Source organism: Hyla sarda, chromosome 4 (genome assembly GCF_029499605.1).
Source record: "Hyla sarda isolate aHylSar1 chromosome 4, aHylSar1.hap1, whole genome shotgun sequence".
Classification (NCBI taxonomy): domain Eukaryota; kingdom Metazoa; phylum Chordata; class Amphibia; order Anura; family Hylidae; genus Hyla; species Hyla sarda.
In genome coordinates, this window is record NC_079192.1 from 184,282,730 (window position 1) to 184,305,459 (window position 22,730).

At 45.1% G+C, this 22,730-nt stretch overlaps 1 protein-coding gene across 4 annotated transcripts in view; it reads left to right on the forward strand.

Moving 5' to 3' along the window:
* The window catches only part of DENND6B (DENN domain containing 6B), a 107,364-nt gene that overhangs the window by 59,142 nt on the left and 25,492 nt on the right, over positions 1-22,730 (forward strand). For all 4 annotated transcript variants that reach the window (XM_056573062.1, XM_056573061.1, XM_056573059.1 and 1 more), the window contains 3 exons: positions 13,652-13,716; positions 18,209-18,298; positions 18,473-18,526. In XM_056573062.1, the coding sequence (XP_056429037.1) occupies positions 13,652-13,716; positions 18,209-18,298; positions 18,473-18,526 (209 nt within the window). The remainder of the gene's footprint in view (positions 1-13,651; positions 13,717-18,208; positions 18,299-18,472; positions 18,527-22,730) is intronic.

Consider the following 22,730-nt stretch of genomic DNA (forward strand, 5'->3'; position numbering starts at 1 on the left):
ATGTCCAGATTAAATATCCATTTGGACTCCGCTCTAGAAAACTGGGCAATATAATTCCCCCACCCCCTCCAGTGTGGGACATTTTTTTTCAATCCCAAAAAATGTGGGGTCAATGTTTGTTGCTTTTTTGTATACAAAGGAGGGGTTTTAAACTAAATCAATAAAAATTAGTTATTTTAACCCCTTAATGACCACGGACGTATATTTACGTCCGTGGCCGGCTCCCGATCCTTGAAGCGCGCTCAGAAGCTGAGCACGCTTCGCATCTGCGGGGTCCCGGTTGCTATCAGAAACCAGGACCCGCGGCTAATACCAGACATTGCCGATCGGGCTGATGTCCGGTATTAACCCTTTAGATGCCGCAATCAAAGTTGATCGCTGCGTCTAAAATGGGAGAATATGCTGCGGGTTAGCTCAGTAGGAGCTGTTCGGAACCGCCGCGGTGAACTCACGGTGTCCCGAACAACTGAGAGGACAGCGGGTAGTGTCTTACCTTGTTCCCAGCTGTCCGATCGCCGTTTGATTGCTCCAAGCCTGAAATCCAGGCTTGAGCAATCAAGCGCAGAAAACACTGATCAATGCATTCCTACAGTGCCTGCAATCAGTGTAGAAGGGGCTATAACACTGCATAAAAAAAGTTTAAAAAAAATAAATAAATGTGATTTATTTCCCATTTAACAAAAAAAGTGTGTAAATAAAAATAAAAACAAACATATGTGGTATTGCGCGTGCGTAAATGTCCGAACTATAAAAATGTATTATTAATTAAACCGCACGGTCAATGGTGTATGCACAAAAAAATTCAAAAGTCCAAAATAGCGTATTTTTGGTCACTTTCCATACCATAAAAAAATTTATAAAAAGTGATCAAAAAGTCTGATCAAAACAAAAATGGTATCGATAAAAACTTCAGATCATGGCACAAAAAATTTGCCCTCATACCACCCCGTTCCTGGAAAAATAAAAACTTATAGGGGTCAGAAGAGGACAATTTTAAACGTATTAATTTTTATGCATATAGTTATGATTTTTTACAGAAGTACGACAAAATCAAACCTATATAAGTAGGATATCATTTTAATTGTATGGACCTATAGAATAAAGATAAGATGTCATTTTTACCGAAAAATGTACTGCGTAGAAACAGAAGCTCGTAAAAGTTACAAAATGGCATTTGATATCATCATAAAATGACTGATGTCATTACAAAGTAGAATTGGTGGCGCAAAAAAAAAGCCATCATATGGATTTTTAGGTGCACAATTGAAAGGGTTATGATTTTTAAAATGTAAGGAGAAAAAAACGAAAGTGTAAAAACTGAAAAACGCTTGGTCCTTAAAGGGTTAAGATTCACCGCTACATACAGCAGCACTTTAGTAAACTTTTTAGATCTAAATATAAATATCCAAAACAATACAATCTATACTACCACATATACCAAACCTACAGACAGCAACAGTCTGATTCAGATCGATAGTTGCCATTTGGCTGATAAATATACCTCGCAGCCAATTTATGAGATTGAGAAGGAATTGCTCTGATATAAATGATTACAATATGGAGGCTAAGGATCTACAAAAAAAATCATCAATAAAGTTTATAAGGAAGAACAATTAAATAAAGTGTGCACTGAGGTAGCCAAAATAGAAAGAGAAGACTTGATCAAAATTAAAAACAAACAAAAAGATAACATTGAGAACAAAGAAGACCTACTGAATATCCCTATTATAACAACATACAGTAAACACAGCTTTCTGTTCCAACATATTGTACACAAACATTGGGGAATCCTCTGCAATGACAAAACAATAGGAACACATCTACCCCCGAACCCCTCCTTTGTATACACAAAAGCAGCAAACATTGGCAATCACATTGCCCCCTCAATAAAAAATAATTAAAAAAAAGAACAGGAAACACAAATAGGGATAAAATGATAATGGATCATCTTCTTCCACTCAAAAAGTTTTTTTCTCAGGGGGCGTGGCCTGACCGCGCTGAGAGATGGCCGCCTAACTGCTGAGCTCCGTACCAGACCCTCTCTAAAACTATCCTGCACCTGCCAGCGACGACCCCTGCGACTTCCGCTGACTGTGACAGCAGCATGGCGACACCGGGCAGGAAGAGACAGAATAAACCTGGTCCTAGGGCGCCTCTACAACACTTTTTCTCCGGAGGTGGCCACTCAAAGATGGCGCTGATGCTCCGGGCGGTCACACCGCGCGCTCCAACTCCGGGCGCTCACAGCTACCGCTCCCTCAATGGAAGATCAGACCCAGCAGCCCTAAGGTAGGGAACGGTTTGCCTTGCACTAAAGCCCATAAAGACTGTACCTTACCTGATGACTGGGCCTCCGTCACTCTGCATGAGAGCTCTGATATGGCAGACGGAGATGGAGGAGAAGACACTCTCCCCCTGACCCTGGTAGTTTTTACAGCAGCGCTGCACAGGGGAACGAGCTCTCCTATTAATGACCCTGCATCCCCACAAGTTAGCCCAGCGAAGCAAAGACCACGGCTCACTGCTAAGGAGTCAGGTGGCGAGGTGGCAGCTATGCCGGGCGATACTGGCCCACACACTGAGGATGTGGACATGTTTGCAGCATACCAGGTTACAGACAAGGCTGTATCTGAAACCATGCTTAAAGACATGCTACAGCTCTTGCACTCATCCCTGCACAAGGACTTTTCCTCACTGCTAGTTCCTGTGCAGTCCTCAGTGAAAGTCCTTGAAACTAGAGTCTCCCACGCTGAAACTAAATTGGCTTCATTTGCTGCAGCCCACAATGGATTAGTGGATGCCCATAATGCGCTGGACGACAAGATGGCGACTATTCAAGAAAAACTGGTCGATACTGAAGATCGCAGCAGGCGCAATAATATTAAATTTAGGGGGATACCAGAAACCATCCCTAACTTCCAACTCATCAAATATGTACAGGAGCTGACACATCACTTTTTGCCTGATTTGCAAGAGTTTGAATATTGTATTGACAGGGCGCACAGAGTGGCTCGACCCAGGGCGCTGCCTGTGGGCCTTCCGAGGGATGTTTTGGCGAGATACACGTTCTTCCAGACCAAAGACCACCTGCTGCAATTTTGAGTTCTGCCTGCTCCCTATGAGGACATACAACTCTTTACGGATCTAACGGCGGCAAGACGTAACTTGCAACCCCTCACTCAGGAACTGTGCCGCTTTGAACTCCCCTACCGGTGGGGGTTCCCTACAAAGCTCCTGGTATCCCATCAGAACAAGTTGTTCTCCTTTACTTCTCTTGAGTCGGGATTCGCAACACTCCTTCAATGGGGATTCCCGACCCCGTTCCCTCAAGGTTCTCCTATCCGTTGCTCTGAAGAAGGCTCTCCGGAGCCCCCGTTATATGCATAGTTAGCGACATGCTGAACCTACCTATTGCTGTCTTAGGTAACTGGTTTGTTCTCAGATGCTCACTGTATTGATGCTATGAGAGTTCTGTAGAATATTGTATTGCTGTAGTTGTTACTCCACATACCCCATACTGGTGTTTTCATATTTTAAACGCCTTCTTATCTTACTCTGGTTCTTCTTAATTTTCCTTCCCTGAATATATTTCTTATTCTCTCTTTTTTTTTTTCTTCCTTTTCTTATCTTCTCTCTGGTTGTTCTAACTATCTTGGAGTTTTACCTCCTACTGCATTGTTTTCTTGCCTAATAACCCGCTAGGGTATACTCTCTTAGCTACATTTCCCTCCTCTTACCTCCTTTTTTTTCTTTTTTTTCCCCCCTTTACTTTCTGGTTTTTCTTTCTCCCTCTGGATTTTGGTCCTTGCTTCCGCAACATTACGTAATAGATTTGGAAGTATTATCTTTCAAAGTAAATGGGCTGAATAGGCCGCAAAAATTGAGTTTCCTGTGTCGTGAGGCACTAAGGAAACATGCCGATATACTATGTGTTCAGGAAACACATCTTTCCTCAAACAATCCTCCTGCCTTGCGTCACAGGAAATATCCTGTAGTGATCACCTCCTCCTTTGCGAGGAAGAAGCGGGGAGTGTTAGTGGCCTTTAGTGATAAGATTGCTGTTACTATTTCTCAGCAAATTGTAGACCCGCACAGTAGATTTATCATTGTAGTTGCATTTGAAGACAATGTTAAATACACAATAGTTAATCTTTACGTGCCCAACACCCGCCAAAATAGGTTCTTATCTAAGGTGATGTGCAAAGGTGCCCTATTAATCTGCGGAGACTTCAATGCCTTAGTATCTCCCTCCCTTGACCTCTCTTCCCCGAGCACCTCAAGCCCATACTATTTAGATTCCTTTTTGTCTACACATGACCTTTTTGATATCTGGCGCCTCCAGCACGCTTCGGAGTGTGATTATACACACTGCTCTACAAGATATCACACACTGTCTAGAATCGACCACATCATAGTTGACAGGAGCCTCATTGTCAGGTCATTCTCTTCTGAGATAGGCAGTCGGACTTGGTCCAACCACGCCCCAGTATCCCTTACCATCAGTGATACTGTAGATAAACGCAGTGATTTTGTCTGGCGAGCAAACACACATTTAATTGCTCATACCACACACTCGGCATTACTAGAAGAGGCTTTAACAGAATATTTTACTTTTAATGTCACTCCCGATGTGAGCCCCACAGCAGTTTGGCTGGCACACAAGGCGGTCATATGAGGCACATTTATCAAACTGGGTGCAACCCTGAAAAAACATAGAACTTTGGAACTCACAGAGTCCCTTAATGCTATTGCCGCCTTGGAGGCCATTCAAAACCAAACCCCGTCTGTGGATACAGACTCCCAGCTCCGGTCTGTGCGTCTCCGTTTGCGGAAGTTACTGCTCCGTGACTATGAGAAGACCCTTAGACGAAACAAACTATCTTACTATCTACACGACAATAAAACCGTCTCTCTCCTAGCCAAGAAACTGAAACCAGCGTTCTATAAGCAATGTATTGCAGTCCTCAAACACCCCAAGTCACAAGTACCTTTGAGCTCTCCCACACAAATAGCGGACGCCTTCCGGGACTATTACGAGTCCTTGTATAATCTGCAAACCGACTCTCAGCTCGGTGCCGAACAGGGATGCCATCAACCTTTTTCTGTCTAATCTGAACCTTTCTAAACTGTCTCCCTCTGCTTTAGTTACTCTTAATTCACCGATCTTTGCCCTAGAGATCTCAAACGCTGTCAAGTCCTTGCCCTCAAATAAAGCACCCGGTCCTGATGGCCTTCCAAATGAATACTACAAACACTTCCTTCCAGTTCTACAGACCGGCTCCCTACCCCCTGATATGTTGGATGCCCTCGTCACTACCATCCCTAAACCTGGGAAGCCTATGGACCAGGTATCCAACTATCGTCCCATCTCCCTTCTCAATGGGGACGCTAAGATCTATGCCAAGATTTTCGCAACGCTCTTGCGTCCATACCTACCAGCTCTATTGGGTTGAGAACAAGTGGGATTCACTCTGGGAAGACAGGCGCCAGACAATACAAGGAGGGTGATCTCTTTACTGCAACATTGCGAAAAGGCGAGGATTCCGGCTGTTTTTCTTACTTTAGATGCCGAGAAGGCATTTGACAGGATGAGCTGGCCTTTCGCTTTCTCGGCACTTCGAGCCTTTGGCTTCGAGGGGCAGATTGTGTCTGCCATTGGGGCATTATACTCTAACCCTGTGGCGAGAGTGTTCACAAACGGTGCACCTTGTCAAATGGCATGTGGCAGGGATGCCCCCTTTCCCCGCTTCTTTTCATGCTTACTATAGAACCCCTGGCACAAGCCTTACGACTGCATGGAAACATTAAAGGTGTTCAAGTGGGGGACTAATTTGGGAACACAAATTAGCCCTTTTTGCGGATGATGTGCTACCGTCTCTGACGGATCCGCAGCAGCCCCTGAGTTCTCTATTTTCTACTCTAGAAACCTTTAGCAGATTGTCTTATTACAAATTAAATGTCTCTAAATCACAGGTTCTGTCAGTAGGGGTCCCTGCCCCTTTGCTAGATTCTCTGAAACCCCAATTCCCTTTAGATTGGCAGCAACGTAGTGTTACATTTCCGCTCTCTTTCAAACCAACTTTCTGCCACTATTATCCTCCCTTTCCTCCTTTCTATCTACTTACGAAAAGCAGATGGTATCCTGGTTTGGCAGACTGGCATCGTTCAAAATGCTACTGCTTCCGAAGTTGCTGTATTTCTTTTGTACACTGCCCATAGCGATTTATAAATCATTCTTCAAAGCAGTACATAAACTTATGAATGACTATATATGGTCAGGAAGGCGTCCTAGAATCTCCCGAAAGGTCATGGTACATCACAGGTTGGCAGGTGGGTTGAGTTGTCCTGATATAGAGGGGTATTACAAAGCATGCATTTTAGATCAGACATGACACTGGTGGGCAGGGGAACCTGAAAAAGTGTGGGTGAATCTGGAACAATCTTACAGCCCAGACTGTTCTCTACGATCTAGGATGCTAGCTACATTCTCCAACACTAGACTTGAAGACACTGGCCTTACTCCAATTGATGTCACGGTTAAGGTATTGAGATCCTGCCTCAAAGACCTACCTAACTTTATTCAATGCCCGCCCAAACTTGTCCCGTTAGACCATCTGACACTTCATATTACAGACTTAGATTTATCCACCTGGAAGGCAGCCGGGATTACTACAGTCGGAGACATATTAGATAGCGCAGGTAGTATCCATTTCCCGTCCTTGTGAGAGATCTTCCCGCTTCCACACAAGGAATTATACAAAAGCCTACAGATCAGAAGTTTGCTGAGTACTGGTTGGCTGTCCAAATTTCGTTTGCCAGCGAGATTGCTGGGTACATTCAACACTTCTGGAACCACATTTAGAGGCATTACCCTGTTTTATGACTTATTAGAAGACAAGATAGGTACAGCCACTTTTTCTTACATGGACAGATGGGAAAGAGATCTTCGATGCACCATTTCACTAGATCAGTGGCAAATGGCCTTCCGCAGCATTCGCAACATTTTTAGATGTGCCAATCATCAGGAAGCTATACACAAAACCATACACAGATGGTACTTTACACCACATAGGCTACACAAGATAGAGCCCACCTTCCCTAACACATGCTGGAGGAACTGTGGTCAGACAGGTACGTTGCTTCATATACTCTGGGAATGCCCAGCTCTTCAATCCGTATGGTCGGGGGTTAATCTTGTTGTTTCCAGACTACTAAGAATAGAGACGCAAATAAGCCCGGCGACTGCATTATTGATGTTAGACCTAGATCATTATCCTCCTATGTCTAGAACTGTCATTGCTCATATCTGTATGTCCACAAAACTGTGTATAACTCCCCACTGACCCCGACCTTACCTGAAATCCTGTCTAATGTTAACCTCATATGTGAATATGAACGTACCTACGCACTGTCCAATCAACCGGATCTCACTTTCTTGAAACATTGGGACCTCTGGTTACACAGCCTGCACTATGTGTCCATGAACCCTTAATTCGATCTACAAGCTAGCAATTTACTTTCCTGTCCCTTCCCTCTACTCTACTTACTCACTTTTCCTACTTTTCCTTTTATCTCTAGGGATATGTGTTTATTGATTTGTGAACTTATGCGGATATGACTTTTTGGTTTGTTACTAAAACGGGCATGCTCCACGCTCGGCGGTTGCCCTACCCTGTTCCTTGGTTTGTTCTACCTTCTGTTCTAAGAGACTCTCACGGGCTGCTATGTTGCAGCTGTCCAGAAACCTCAACAGACTTACTGGTCTTCGGGACTGTCCTAATTACTCTCGGATTGTCACGACTGGATTGGACTTTGGTAGGACATTGTAAGTTCGCCTTCTCTGCTACTACCAACTTGTTTGCTGCCTGTGAAGTGACAAATTCTGTACTCTCTTATTGTTTGTGTTACGATTTCCTGTGTTATTGTAAAACAATAAAACTTTTGAAATTAAAAAGTTTTTTCTCGGTCACTCTTCATTGGGGGACACCTTACTGATGGGTATATGCTCTTGCCACTAGGAGGCGCTGACACTAGGAAAAAATAGTTGGCTCCTCCCTGGCAGGATATACCCACCCACTGGAAGCGAGGTAATCAGTTTTAGCTAGTGTCAGCAGGAGGCAAGACACAGGTCTATGAGCTCCCCAGACCTGGTCCTTTTTTATTATTTTCTAGTAAGGGCTGTTTAGTTAGATTCTTTACTGCCTTTTGTTTCCATTTTTTTCAGGTGGGGGTTCAGGAGCATGGCACTACCTGTTCCCCCATATGTAGCTAAGGGACACAGGTCATAAGAGTATGCACCGTTAACCCCTTCCACCAACGGCCAGCACCTGGAGGTTGTACCCCTGGTCCAGGTCCTCCACTGCCCCTGCTCGCCCCGCTATCTTAGCCTGGTATGATGCAGCATGGCCATAAGCTGGTTGAAGATGCCTGAGGTGAGTATAAGAAACTGGCGTCTGCAGGTAAGTATTTACTCCTCCACCCCCCCCCCCCACCCCTACACCATCACCTAAAAAGGGACTCTGTCCTTTATTGGGGTCCTTATGTGTGGGGGCTGTGTTTCTGTATACTGGGACAGCCGCCAGCCCTTGGCAGCGGCTCCCTCCAGCTGGTGTTGAGGGGATTATGGCTCCCTGCTCATCTCTGCAGGTGTCACTGGGGGTTGGCTGCACGCTGGCTGAGGGGGCCGTGACTGCACATGGCTCAGCCCTTCTTCTCCCCTGTCCCAGCACGCATTCTGGGGGTTATGGCGGCTCATAGCCACCTTTCTTCTCCCCCCTGAGCCAGTGCACGAACAGGGAGGTCAGGCAGCGCCACCCCTCCAGGTGCGCACGCTACACGGCTCTTTATTCGTCCCACAGGTGCATACCCACGGTCTTATCTCTGTGCGCCTCCTGTAGAGTTTAGTTCCGCCCCTCCAACTTTTCCAGAGGTGACGCCGCTTTGTACTCAGAGCCGGCCTCCCTGAGCTGCAGCCCGGCGGGAGCTCCTCCTATCCGGGCTGTTCTGTTGCCCTAACCTCGGAGCTATGCGGCGGCTTAGCAGGTGCTTCTAAGCGTGCTGCTCCGTGTCGTCGCCGCTCTTGAGGCTGCCCGCTGTGGTTTTTTTCTTATAGTTCTATAAGAGAACTGCTTGTGGTGTGTAAGATAGGCACACTACTTTGACTCTTGTTAATACCATGAGGTGCGGAGGTCAAGTCCCCAGTGGACCAAAAAGTTATAGTTTTGCATCTATTACATTTTAAAATGTTGCCTTGGAGAAGAAGTTGAAAAAAGAAGAAAAATCCACACACATTTCCTGGTCACTCTGACCATTTGGTGTAGTTTGGCGCACTCTTGTGGCAAATTCTTGTATTGCACTGTAATTATTTTACAGCCTTTGCCGGCCGGCCATATCTGCATTGGGAGCTGCTTTATTTGTTTCAATCACCCTAGACGGTGACCTGCTATACACTATACATGATCTGCTTAATGTATCCCTCTGGCGTCCCTAATTCTGCATTGTTGCTCACTGTCATGGAGCATATGCGAAACGCCATGGCAGGTTGTTGCCAGGGATGCATGGTCCCTTGAAAACTATCGGGGATATATTCGAGCAATCTGTTCTCTCCTGCCACTGAGTGCCATACCTTGTACAAGCACCTTGGCGTTCCTGGCAGACACTCAGGTCTCTTTTGAGGTTCCTCATCTGTCATGTCTGCCGGCCACCCATCCTGGGGTGTTCTTGGCATGTCATACTCTATGATCCCTTCTCCACAGGCTACAGCATCTAGTGCTCCGGATACTCACATCCAGCACTAGGTCTCCATGGGAATATCCCTGTGTGGGCATGGTTTGGCTGATATCACTATGCCAAACAGTGATCTTGCCTGTCACTCATCTCACAGCTGTTGCGTCAGCAGCTGGCATTCCGGTACCCTACTGCTGGTGTGAGGTGTCTGCATGGTTTCTTCTTCCGACTGTCACATGTTGCATGGCTGATGTTTTTGTGGCTGGAGTTCCGGTATACGTAAAACTGACCCAGCGTGTCCCACGGACTCTATACGGGATGTCAGGGATGCATTCTATGGCCCCTTTGCCTCCCTCTATCTCCTCAGGGGGCGGGGTTTCTAGGCCTCCTCACCCTCCCACCTATGACAAAGGGGCACAGTTATTGCCTGTCTGACTGTTCCCTTTTCGCCAAACACCTGGGGTGTTCTTGTTCAGCCAGACTGTCTACAATGTTTCCGCCACCATCAGTCTCTGACCTCGGGGCTGCCGCGGACATAGCCAGGTTTCCTGTACCTCATGGCTAGGTGAGGTATCTGAAGTAGGGTCCCTACAGGTATACAGGATTAATACCAGTTGGACAATCCTTCATCTGTTGGGTTTTCTGCACCAACAGGTTGCCCGTTGGATAGGCTGCACTCTAGTACCCCACTTTCTGTGGGATGTTGAATGGAGGGACCCTGGGTGCTCAGGTATACTTTACCTGCCGGCCAGACAGTTTTCTGCATGGCTTACTACTACTTCGGTCACCTTCCATACACTTTCACCCTGTGGTCGGTAGTTCAGGTTACCCACTGCCATAATGTAGTTTTGGAGTGAGTCACCCCATGTTGCTCCATGGGCCTTATACAATGCACCACATACTGGTTTACAGGGTTACCTACTTGGCCAGGTCCCTCTCTGCATGCCTGCTACTCTGTTTACAGGCTGGTACCTCACTCCACTGTGTGTTTCCGTATGTGGGATCCGGCGTGGCCACCGTCCCTTTGCCACATAGCCAGACTGTGTCTGCATGGTGTTCTAATCCACCTGGTCACCTCCCCCGTTTCTGCCGATGCTGCGGCGGCAGTCGGGTGTCTCTCTTCCAGGTGCAGTTCCGCAGAATGTGTACCTGTGGGTTCTTGGGACCCCTTCTACCTGTAAGTCACACTGTGTCTGTATTTTTCCTGCTCCCCATTCATTCTTCATCTCCTCAGTCTGCGTCTGCAGCCTTGGTGTCTGGCACCATTAGGAGATGGGATGTGGACTTTTTTTCTGCAGGTCCAAGGGACTTTCTCAGCAACAGCAGCATCACTCTGTTCTCCTTTCTTAGGTTGCACTGTTGGTCTGATAGAGGCATCCCTCCCTTCCTGCTGGTCCCTTGGATGTCTGCCATTTCTTTCGTGTCTGAAGTCTTGGTACCCCACTGCTATTGTGGGGTACCCATATCTGTGTTCCTACATGTGCTAAGACTACTCTGTAGATGTAGAGCCCACCTTTCCTTTTGTTCGGTGAAGTGAGCCTCAGGGCTTCTGGTGATTTTGTTTCTGCAGTTCTGCGGCGGTTGAGCACTTCTGTTCTGACATGGGGCCTGCTGGAGCGACAGTCAGTTGAGCCCCTCCCTATGCCTCCAGGTGTTTTTTTTTATTTTATTTTTTCCGGGTTTTCTGTCCAGGGTGGCTCAGGCACCTACTCGCTACTGTCTAGAATGGATCTCAACCCGTCTTGTAGCCCAGCTCCAGTGTACAGGATTCCGATCCCTCTTGGGACACAAGGTGGCTCCTCCAGACAGCGATGGTTGTCGCTGGGGCCTGGGGGCTCCGTCCTTCTAGTACTTTTTCCATGCCTGTGGGGCAGCATTTCCCTGCTTCTACTGTGCCTGGCGTGTTTTGCCAATCCCCTTTCCACATGGGGTATGGGGATCAGAGTGCTTGGCATGGGTCTTTAGTTGAGTTTTCATCTCGACCACCCTTGTTTCCCTCCTCTGGAGGGACTATTTTGTTGATTTTTTTTCTGTCGCCAAGATGATGCCATCTCGCCGTTCCCACTATGTAGGTGGAGTATCAGGCGGTACCCATGTTTTTTTTGCTGAGAGCATTCAACAGAGCTTTTTACTGTCTAGGCTTGTGTGCTAATTGTCCACTATTACAGCCTGGCTCTGACCACTGAGGTGTATGACTGGTCGGTCTCCTTGGCTTGGACTCTGTCCTAGGAAGCTGTGGCATGCCTTTTTTTTAGGCGGCTCCCTCGGTTCCTTGGGCATTGGTGATGGTTCAGGCCTTGGACATGTGTAGTGATCCGGCCAAGACTCCTCCGTGATCCCATTAGTCGGGCGGCCTTTCTGTTCTGCACTCCTTCACTTCTTCGTGGAAGTTTGTTGCCCAGAGAGTTTTTGCGCAAGTCTGTTTTCCTTACTCTTCAGGGGTTCGTCTTCCAGGTGACTCTATGTCTCCAGTTTACTTGTCGGTCTCTCCGGTCCTTTTCATGGTTTTTGACGCTCCTTTCTTCCTTCTGGGTCCATGTCCTCCCAAGTTGGAGGCGGAACAGGTTATCCACTTTACACCAGTACGGCTATTTACGTCTTCTGGGTGCTCATGGTGGGCCCCTGGGACAGGGGTTTTTGTGTCTGCGGCTGTTCAGGTCTTTGCTCTCATGCACCGGACCTCTCCAGAGCAGATTTCCATCTTTCTTTTTTCCTGTGGTTTCTCGTCTCTCGTCTATATGACCCGGGTGTCTTGGGTCTCTACAGAGGACGGCTTCCCTGGGTGTTCTAGTCCATCTCCTTGGAACGGAGATCTTCCGGGAGTTCAATTTCTGGTCCTAGTGTGTCTCCGCCTAGGGGCTCGTCCGCAAGCCTTGTGGACACGGGAGTTCAGTCTCGGGACTGATTCCTTTTCTCTGGTAGTTGTTTTTCCCATACTTGGGGACTGCTTTAGTACGTCCCATCAGTAAGGTGTCCCCCAATGAAGAGCGACCGAGAAAAGGAGATTTTATTGTACTCACTGTAAAATCTCTTTCTCGTAGCCTTCATTGGGGGACACCGCATCCACCCATTTCTTCATCCTTTTTCCGGACTCTTTTTTCCATTTTTTGGGTTGTTATCGGGTATTCCTTTCTAGGGTCCTTCAGGCGTATTTCTTTGTTGGCTTCTCCTACTGCTTTGTGACAAAACTGATTACCTCACTTCCAGTGGGTGGGTATATCCTGCCAGGGAGGAGACGACTTTTTTTTTCCTAGTGTCAGCGCCTCCTAGTGGAAAGAGCATATACCCATCAGTATAGGTGTCCCCCAATGAAACCTACGATAAAGAGATTTTACGGTGAGAACACAAAAATCTCCTTTTTTTTCCCTGAAAAAAATGTAAAGCATGCAAATCCATGGGAAACCGCACACCCATTTTTTCGGTGAAATAAATTAATGAGCCATATCAACTGCAAAACAAAAGGAATAATATATGGTTTGAAATGTCCGTGCGGTAATATGTACATAGGGAGAACGAAAAGACATCTCTCCACACGCATGGGGAACATATATATACTATAAACAGGTTTTGAAGGACCCCCCCCCCCCCCCTATCATTACATTTTAAGGACCACCATAACAAATCATCTGTAGGATCCTCATTTTTCGGGATTGAAACACGCCAGCACTTCAACTATTTAATATTTAGCAGCATATGTATTCATTAGTTTTACCACGTATTTATTACTCATTGAGCTTTTAGCAAGTCCCTTGCAGCACTAAATATTTTATTTATTTATTCCTGGTTTTAGCAGGGGTGGAAAAGAGGGGTATTACCTATCTTTGCAAATTGAGATGTACAGCAGTAGACTAGTATATATGTTTTTACACAACTGAATGTTTTTACACAACTGAATATTTTTTTCTTTATTTTGTATTCTCTGTAGGGATGTACACTTCCTACAAGCCATTTCTTCACAAAGACAAGGCTCTTATTAAACAGTTATTAAAGGTAACTGCAGAACATCGTGACATTTCATGTTGAAATCAATAAGGAAAGTAAAAACTGCAGCAAATCCCATTTTCCAATGTGCATTACGCTAAAGCTACATTCATACTGCAGAATTTCTGCTATTCTGCTCAAATTCCTCTAAGAAAAGCAGAATACAGATTTTTCACAGTTTTACTGAATTTGAGTGGAATTTCTGTAGTTTCAAACACACACACACATTCTGCTTGAATTAAGGGTCCCATAAACTTCAAAAGGGCTCTGAATGGAATTCCACAAAATTTAAAGACGTCATATAATTTAGCAGAATCTGGAAATTCTGCCACGGAAATTCCGCTTTGTGAATGGGACAGTGGAATTTCCATTGAAGTTAATGTGCATTAAAATTTGCGGAAAGTCTGTGTGGAATTTTTCAGTGGACATTTCGCCTATTAGGTTCCAGAGTAAACAGATGCAAGGTCTGTAAGGGTACCATTATGTTAGGCAATTCGCAACAGACACAAAACTGTTGAAAGGGTATGTTTACTATACAGAATGTCTGGCCGGAGAAATTCTGGGTGGACATTCCGCACACAGTAGGCGCTGACTAATAAAGATGGCGCTAGGACTGATCGGACATGCGCCATATTTATAGATGGCAATGCATATTGGCCCAAAGAATGAGTCCTGAATTCTGCAGTGTGAACAGTGGAGCAGAATTCCATTGAAAACAATGGGAGGCTGCTGCACTGGAATTTCCGAGCAGAGAAATTCCATACTGTGAATGCACTCTAAGGCTACCATTATGTTAGGCCTTTGACAACTCTCAACAGACACGCAACTGTTCTCACATATTGTTATTTCCATTCCTGTGGGGTAGTTATTTCCCTTTAAACGGGTACTTCGGTGGAAAACATATTTTTTTTTTAAATCAACTGGTGCCAGAAAGTAAAATAGATTTGTAAATTACTTCTATTTAAAAATCTTAACCCTTCCGGTACTTATCAGCTGCTATACTACAGAGGAAGTTCTTTTCTTTTTGAATTTCTTTTCTGTCTGTCCACGATGCTCTCTGCTAACACCTCTGTCCATGTCAGGAACTGTCCAGAGCAAGAAAGGTTTGCTATGAGGATTGCATAAAGAAGATAGAAAAGACGGCAACTCACTGGAAAGTCGTGCGGCTTTATTCTCAAGACACAGGGTACAGCAGGTACACAAAGAGCAACGTTTCACCGATTGGCTTCTTCCGGCTCACTGGTATGACGTGGCGCCGACGCGCTAGATATACGTCCGCAGCAGTCGGCACCATGACAACCAAGATACACAAACCTACGGCGCATGCGCCGGCAGGCGCTGACACCGTGGTGTCTAATTGGCGCGTGCGTGTTAACGCCACAGCGCCCAAGTAAAAAGGTAAGTGATATTAATAATAGTGTAAATATAATAAGGTGAATATGAAACAGAGTACAAAACCTTAAAACCATATATTCAATAACAATTACAGAAAGACACTCATGTCATTCTTATCATTAAATCCAGCCGGACCGATAGCGTCAGTTCTCAGGATCCAGGTGCATTCTCTCTGGAGCAAACGTTTGTGGCGATCGCCACCATCTTTAGTTGCTTTAATCACCTCCAGTCCTGAGAAAGACAGTACATCAGTGTTACCTGCGTGAATTGTTCTCACATGCTCAATCAATCTGGTACACCCTTTACCTGTACGAACGGAGCGAAAATGCTCCTGAATCCTGGTGTACATATATCGGATGGTTTTACAGATGTAAAACCTACCACAGGTACATTCGAGCAAATACACTAGAAAATTTGTTTTACAGGTTGAATTGTGTGACATTCCACTCAATACCTCCTACTCTACAAAATTTACTCTCCCTGTTGTATTGGCACATAGAACAGTGTTTACATCTAAAGTTACCTCTGGGTAAGGCCCTTTCTAGCCAATTCTTATCATCTTCCACCAGTTGGGTGCAGCTATGCTGGTTACCCAGCGTGCACGTCCGACGGTAGGAGAAAAGGGGCTGTCTTTTGGCTATCGGACCCAGATCGGTATCACTTTCAATTAAGTGCCAATGCCTCTTAATAGCAGCTTGGATTAGATCATTCATCGAGGAGTGCTGAAACGAAAAGATAAACTTCTTATGGCGCTTTTCTAGTTTCTTCTTAGAGGATAGAAGTTGGTTTTGACTGAGGGCCCTAGCTTTGTTTAATGCCCTATCTATCTCATTAGGGGGATAGCCTCTCTGAACTAGGCGTATAGATAATTCGCGTGCCTGTGATTAAAAGCCCTGGTCTTCACTATTAAGTCGTCTAAGACGAACAAATTGCCCATATGGCAAAGCTTTCTTGACGTGAGGGGGGTGGTGACTCTCGTAATGGAGCAACGGATTAGTTGCAGTTATTTTTCTAAAACCTGTAGTGGTAAGTCCATTCGGTGTCACCATCACCCTCACGTCAAGGAAGTCCAGGGACTGATCTCCAAATACAGTGAATCTCATATTCATTTTTGAATCACTGTTCAAGTATTCCACAAATTCTGTAAATTGCAATGGGGATCCCGACCACACAATGAACATATCATCTATATAGCGGAGAAGAGTCACTATCTGACCAGAAAAAGGATTACGGCCAGAAAGAATATATCTCCTCTCAAACGCTGCCAAAAAAAGATTAGCAAAAGAAACTGCGGCCGGGGTCCCCATTGCAACGCCAGAATCCTGGCGGTACCAAGTATCCTGAAATCTAAATGCATTATGTGATAGAACATACTCCATCCCTTCACAAATAAAGTCCACTAGCACCTGAGGCTTATTCAGTTCCTGTAGAAATTGTCCCAACACCCGGACCCCCTCTTCTTGGGGGATCCGGGTGTAGAGACTCTCCACATCTATAGATGCCAGATGAAAACCATCCTGCCAATGGATGTTCTGTACTGCTCTAAGAAACTCACCTGAGTCTTTTAAATATGTAGGCATTTGTTAAAGCATTGGGGAGATAAGCCAGTCTATATACCTGGACAGGTTCTCAGTCACTGAGCCAACCCCCGAGACGATAGGACGGCCCGGGGGGTTGCTCAGCGACTTGCTATGAGGATTTGTTCTTGCTCCGGACTGTTCCTGACATGAAAAGAGGTGTCAGCCAAGAGCACCGCGTCAGACAGAAAAGAAATTCAAAAAGAAAATAACTTTTTCTGTATTATACAGCAGCTGATAAGTACTTGAAGGATTATTTTTTTTAAATAGAAGTAATTTACAAATCTGTTTAACTTTCTTGCACCAGTTGATTTAAAAAAATATATTTTCCACCGGAGTACCCCTTTAACAGCCAGATGCAATTTTTTTGCCAGCTTAGAAAACTGGAAATCATGAGGATTAGACATATTTGAGCCTATTTCATATAATCTTATCATTTTGGAATCTCCATGCTGTAGCCAATGGGCACACACACATTTGATGGTAATACAACAGTTTTCTTGGCAAAACCTTTTGGCCATTGGCCACCGAATGTGAGCGATTTTATCCACATGCATGTCTGTAATGTGGGACCTTACCCTTCATTCTCACTGTAAAATTGTTAATTTTCAACAAAGATTCTCCCGAACACATGTGTTTTGGGTTCTAAATTGGTTTAGCCATGGTTTCTTGGTTTGGTTTATGTTTTCTTTTGCAAAACTAATTTAAAGTGCCCATACAACTTAGACTAAAGTTTGCCAAACCTGCCACGACCCTTGGGTTAAACCGACTGTCTAAGGTGTATGGAGGGTAATAGTTGAAAAATTTACCCTTATCATCAAAGTTTCCAAAGAAATTAGCAGGAAAAGTAAAAGGTATAAAGTCCAATAGGCTTTACTCCATATGACCAATGACACATTTTGAGAATATATCCCCTTCCTCAGATTGTATGGAGGCCTCCCAACTTTCTACCGACAGATGATATCAGTAGAAAGAAGGGTTAGGCATTTGTTCTGAAAGGGATACGTCAGCTACAGAGCTGTCTGGCTGTGGCTTTTCCCTCCCTATAAGAGAAACATGAACATTCAGCCTTGCCAAACATTCAGGTTTATGGGGAGTTTGGGAGAGAGCTAACAGTCAGTCGAATGTTTGTTTGTTTAAAATGTATGGCCACCTAAAGTCAGGGTCTGGTGCAGAAACTTTTCCTATTTTTAGTTTTCTTATTGGCAACACCAGTTGCAATACCAGTTTTTCTTTGTAAGTTTAGGTGTCACAAAGGCGACACTGAGCCGCAACATCACACCTCCTCCATCAGTCTGCCCTACTTTCACTGATTGACACTCAAAGCTATGTGTTAGATAGGGCGGAAGGGTAAATACTGCTGCAGCTTGGCCCCACTTCTGTGACACTTAGGCTGCAAATGGCCATCCATCAAGCTAAAGATATTACTTTATTTCCTTATGACTTATCTACAGCTCCATACCTTGTACAGAGTTCACAAATTTCCTCTTTCACATATTTGCATCAATCTATTGGTCTTCTCTTTACAGGGTCTGCAGAAGAAACTACCTTCTTCTGCACTCAGCTCATTGCTACGGAAACAGATGTTTGATTTAACCCAGAGCTTTATTTTTCCCCTGGTAAGAAACATTTTTTATGCTGTTAGCATGGTTAAAAAAAAAAGGCACATGTCCATCAAGTTCAACCAAAAAGGGGAGATGAATGTCGATGAAGCAAAGGGTATGGGTGGATGATGCAAAGGGGAGGGGATGTTGAGGGCTTTTTCTCTGATGTTTATAATCTGTTTGTTTCAGGAGCGTTATATGGGCAGTCTTATGCCACATCATAGTGCCATTACTCCCTGGAAGGTAGGTCTGTGCACTTTTTATTACTAACTGCACTAACCTGTTTTCAGTTGTTTTCAGTTTTTCAGTCTACCAATATCTTAATTTTCAAATTAATTAAACATATTTTGTTATCATAATAAAAAAATAACTTAACAGGTATGAACTCTTGGTGTGTGTTTTTTTTTATTACACCAAAGCATCAAAAAATGCCCCAGCTTAGAAAATATTATTAATGATTTCCTACAATTTAGTGTATTTGGCTCCTATGCAGACTATGTGCACCAAGATTGTTGCTACTGTCAACCTACTGTCTATTACTATACCTACCACTGTAAATGTAGTAGTGTGGTTGCAGTTTGACAGTTCTAGGTTTACCACAGTTGTCAATAGACAGTTTTTAACAGCCTGATGCCCCTATGTATCAACCTGTCTAAGACAAAACTGGAGTACTTTGCCCATAACAACCAATTACTGCTCAGCTTTGATTTAAGCTGTGATTGGTTGCTTTGGGCACATCACTTCAGTGATAATCATGTGCAACTTATACAATAAACTGAGGCCAAAATTTACTAATGCAAGTGAGACAGAATTATGGTGCCCTTTGCACCAAAAACACTTGACTTACATGACTTGCCCCACATTCATTGTGAATGTTAGACACTTTACTGTTCCACCCAAACGGTGTGTTTCAGTTAAAAGTGGTGTTCCTTAATATACAATACCATGCATCCAAAATGCACCAAAGTTATAGCGCAAAATCCTGGTGAAATGCAAGCCAACTAGTTATAAACCTAGCCTTGACAGTCTATGAATTCAACACATTTATTAAACATCTTGAGAAACTTCATTAAGGGGTATTCCGTTATCAAAAAAGTTGTATTAACCGGTTGCCGTCTAAGGACGAGCCGGCTCATCCTGAGACGGCAAATGGTGTATGGCGTGGGCTCCCGTCTCGAGCCCGCGCCATACCGGCCGGCCCCAGCTTATTCCTGTAGCTGAGGGCTGCCGTTAATAGCCAACATGCAGCGATTGCCGCTGCGGCTATTAACCCTTTAGATCACCACTGTTAAAGTTGACAGCGGCGTCTAAAGGGACATTTAAACCATCCCTGGTGGTCCAGTGGGGTGGATCGCTCCCCGCAGCGCGTTTGCAGGGAGATGATCCACTGCTGAGGTAGCAGGAGGGCTTACCTCATGTCCTGTGGCTGCTGCGGCTCTGACAATGATAGAGCCTGGCAGGACCTTTATACCAATCCAGCGCAGAGCACACAGATCAATGTGGTTCTATGGAACCACATTGATCTGTATGAGGAATCTACTGATTCCTCCTGAAAGTCCCCTAAGGGCACTAAAAGTGTAAAAAAAAAACAAAAAAAAAAAAAACAGTTAAATAAAAAGTAAAAAAAAATTAAAAAATTAAAAAACACCCATTAACCCCTTCCATATTAAAAGTTTTAATCACCCCCCCCCCAACGTTTACAAGGTGTCTCTCCGTTCATCACAGCATGTTAGCGGTTTCCACAAACAGCAAACACCTACGGTTCTCCACACTGAGCTAAACCCCGTAGAGCCTTCAACATGTGGCGAATGGAAGTAAGAGAGAAAGTAGGGGGGCACTTGCGAGTTGGAGTCTCTTGAAAGGTGCAGACTTTGTCTTTTATTCAGATGCAGTTTCAAATTCCATAGTGCAGGAGGGGGCGCATGCGCGCAGCTCACTAAGGAAGATGTCTCTTCTGTGAGCTCCGCGCCGCTCGTGTCTATTTAGCCCACTCAAGCTCCATTCCTGGCTCCACAAGCGCTGCATACCCACAGATCAGCACCTGAACATGTCCCGATCCCACAGGCGGGGCTCGAACCGGGCTACGCAGTCATTATCGCAGTCCATTCCAGAGCTGTTCCGTGTGGGGACCAGATCCAAGATGGCAACTTCCCGCTCCTCCTCGCCTGCAGGCCTCTCGGAGGGAGAAGACACACAGGACACTGCTGACTTGTCAACGGCGGCAATGTTCCGCAACATCAAATCTCTGTTTCAAACAGCTTTGGCTAAGGCTGTTTCGGATTTTATCTCTCAAATCCAAGAGCTGGCTCAGCGAGTCTCGGATACTGAGGCCAAGCTGGATGAGCTAACCGACGCGGTGGAAGAAGACAGGCGTGATATCGACAGCCATGCTGCACAGCTGAACTCTCTCAAGCTGAAGCTCGAAGATTTGGAGAATAGGTCTTGTAGAGCGAACTTACGAGTCCGGGGCCTGCCGAAGTCTTTCACCGACCTTACCGAGACGGTCACCGAGCTCTTCAGCGAGCTGACTCCACAACTGGAACCAGAAATGCTGCGATTAGACCGTATCCACCGGGCCTTGGCCGTACCCTGGAACCCTGATCTTCCTCGGGACGTTGTATTAAAGCTACACTATCCGGAGGTACGTGATCTTTTACTGGCGGCAGCCAGGAACTTACCTTCTTTGCCTGGGGTGCCCCCCTTGGTCCATCTCTACTCGGACCTTGCTCCTACGACCTTGGCCCGGTGGCGAGAGCTCCGCCCGGCTACACTAGCACTGCAGCAAGCACAAGTGAAGTATCGCTTGGGCTTCCCGTTTTCGCTAATGTTCCAGATTAATGGACGCTCCCATGTGGTCCGCAAGCTGAAGGATGCTAAGAAGGCCCTTCTACAGGAAAACATTGTGATGACTTCCGAGCCACCTCTGCCCCAGCGAGCCTCTAGACCGGAACGCGCATGGACACCTGTGCCTCGACATAGCCGGGCCACCCCACTATCGCGAAACGAAGCTTTACCTCCTTTAACTGACTGGTATCCCGCTTTTCTCACGGCCACTTAGTTCCTCGGGACTTCTCCTCATGCTGGGGTCATTTTTCTTCCCATCATTCACCACCGACCTATGATGGTGCCATAGTCGCTGTTTTATTGTTTTGCTATTTTTCCCTCCTCCTTTTTGCCTTCCTTTCCTATACCTGGCCCTTTTTGTCCCTCTCGCTCCTCTGGAGTATACTCCCTCTTTCCTATACTTCTCTTCATATATTTTCTATTTTCTTATTCTCTTTTTTCTTCTTGCTTATCCCCCTTTTCTTTCCACATTACCTTTGTCACCATCTTCTCAACTTCTTTGTCCCCCCTTTCTTTCTCTCCAATTCTCACTCCCCCCGTTTTTTTTTTCTCTTTTTCTTTTTCTCTCTTCTCTCTGGTCTCTTTCCTCATTCCCACACCCCTTTAGGTTCCTCTTGGTTGCTCTGTCTCTTTTGCTTTCTCTTAGGTCTTTCTATCCTTTTTCTCGCCCCTGTACTACCGTCACTCTCTTCCTCTCCATGCTTTGTTTTTTGACCCCACCTGTTTTCCATACCTGCTGAAATTTTCTTTATTCTGTTTTTTGGTATTGGGTTGTAGCCCACCATTACTCGGCTGGACACGTAGTGGATTATGGTGTCCTGATGCCCAACTGTGGACATGTTGAAGTACGATGGTATGCTTTAAGTATGCCATCTTTCCAGTTTTTTTTGTTTGGTTTTTGTTTCATTTGTTGTGTTTGTTTTTGTATTGTTCTTGTGTGCTCGTTCAGTTAGTATCTGTTTAATACCGCTTTTACTTTACTGGTCTCATGAAAACTACTTATCTTTTATGTCATGTCCCTCTTCTGGAAATGCTTCCCCCCTATTTGCCGCAGCATTAGCCTCCCTATCCCACTACCATGTGTAAGATCATCTCTCATAATGTGAGGGGGTTTAACTCACCTGGCAAACGGGGGAAAGCATTCAGGGACTATCTTCGTCACAAACCAGATATTTTATGTATACAGGAGTCTTATTTTACACTAGAGAGTAAACCTAAGTTTTTTCATAGGGAGTACTCTAGATTTTATATGTCCTCCTTTACCACCAAAAGTAGAGGTGTACTAATACTGCTACACAACTCTTTTTTATTTAATGTGACCTCGACTCATATCGATCCTGAGGGCAGGTTTTTAATTGTTTTGGGTGACTACATGGATAAATGTATGTGCATTGTAAACACGTATGCTCCTACTGATAACCCTATCCAATTTTTTGCCCTATGTGCTTCTAGTCTGGGTTCCCTCTCCTACGATACTTTACTCTGGGCCGGTGTTTCAACTTTGTGGTTAACGGTAAACTAGATAGATCTAACACTGTATCGTTTCATGGGACAGGGACGCAGCATCGTCCGATCCATTCATTATTTACTGATTATGGCTTAG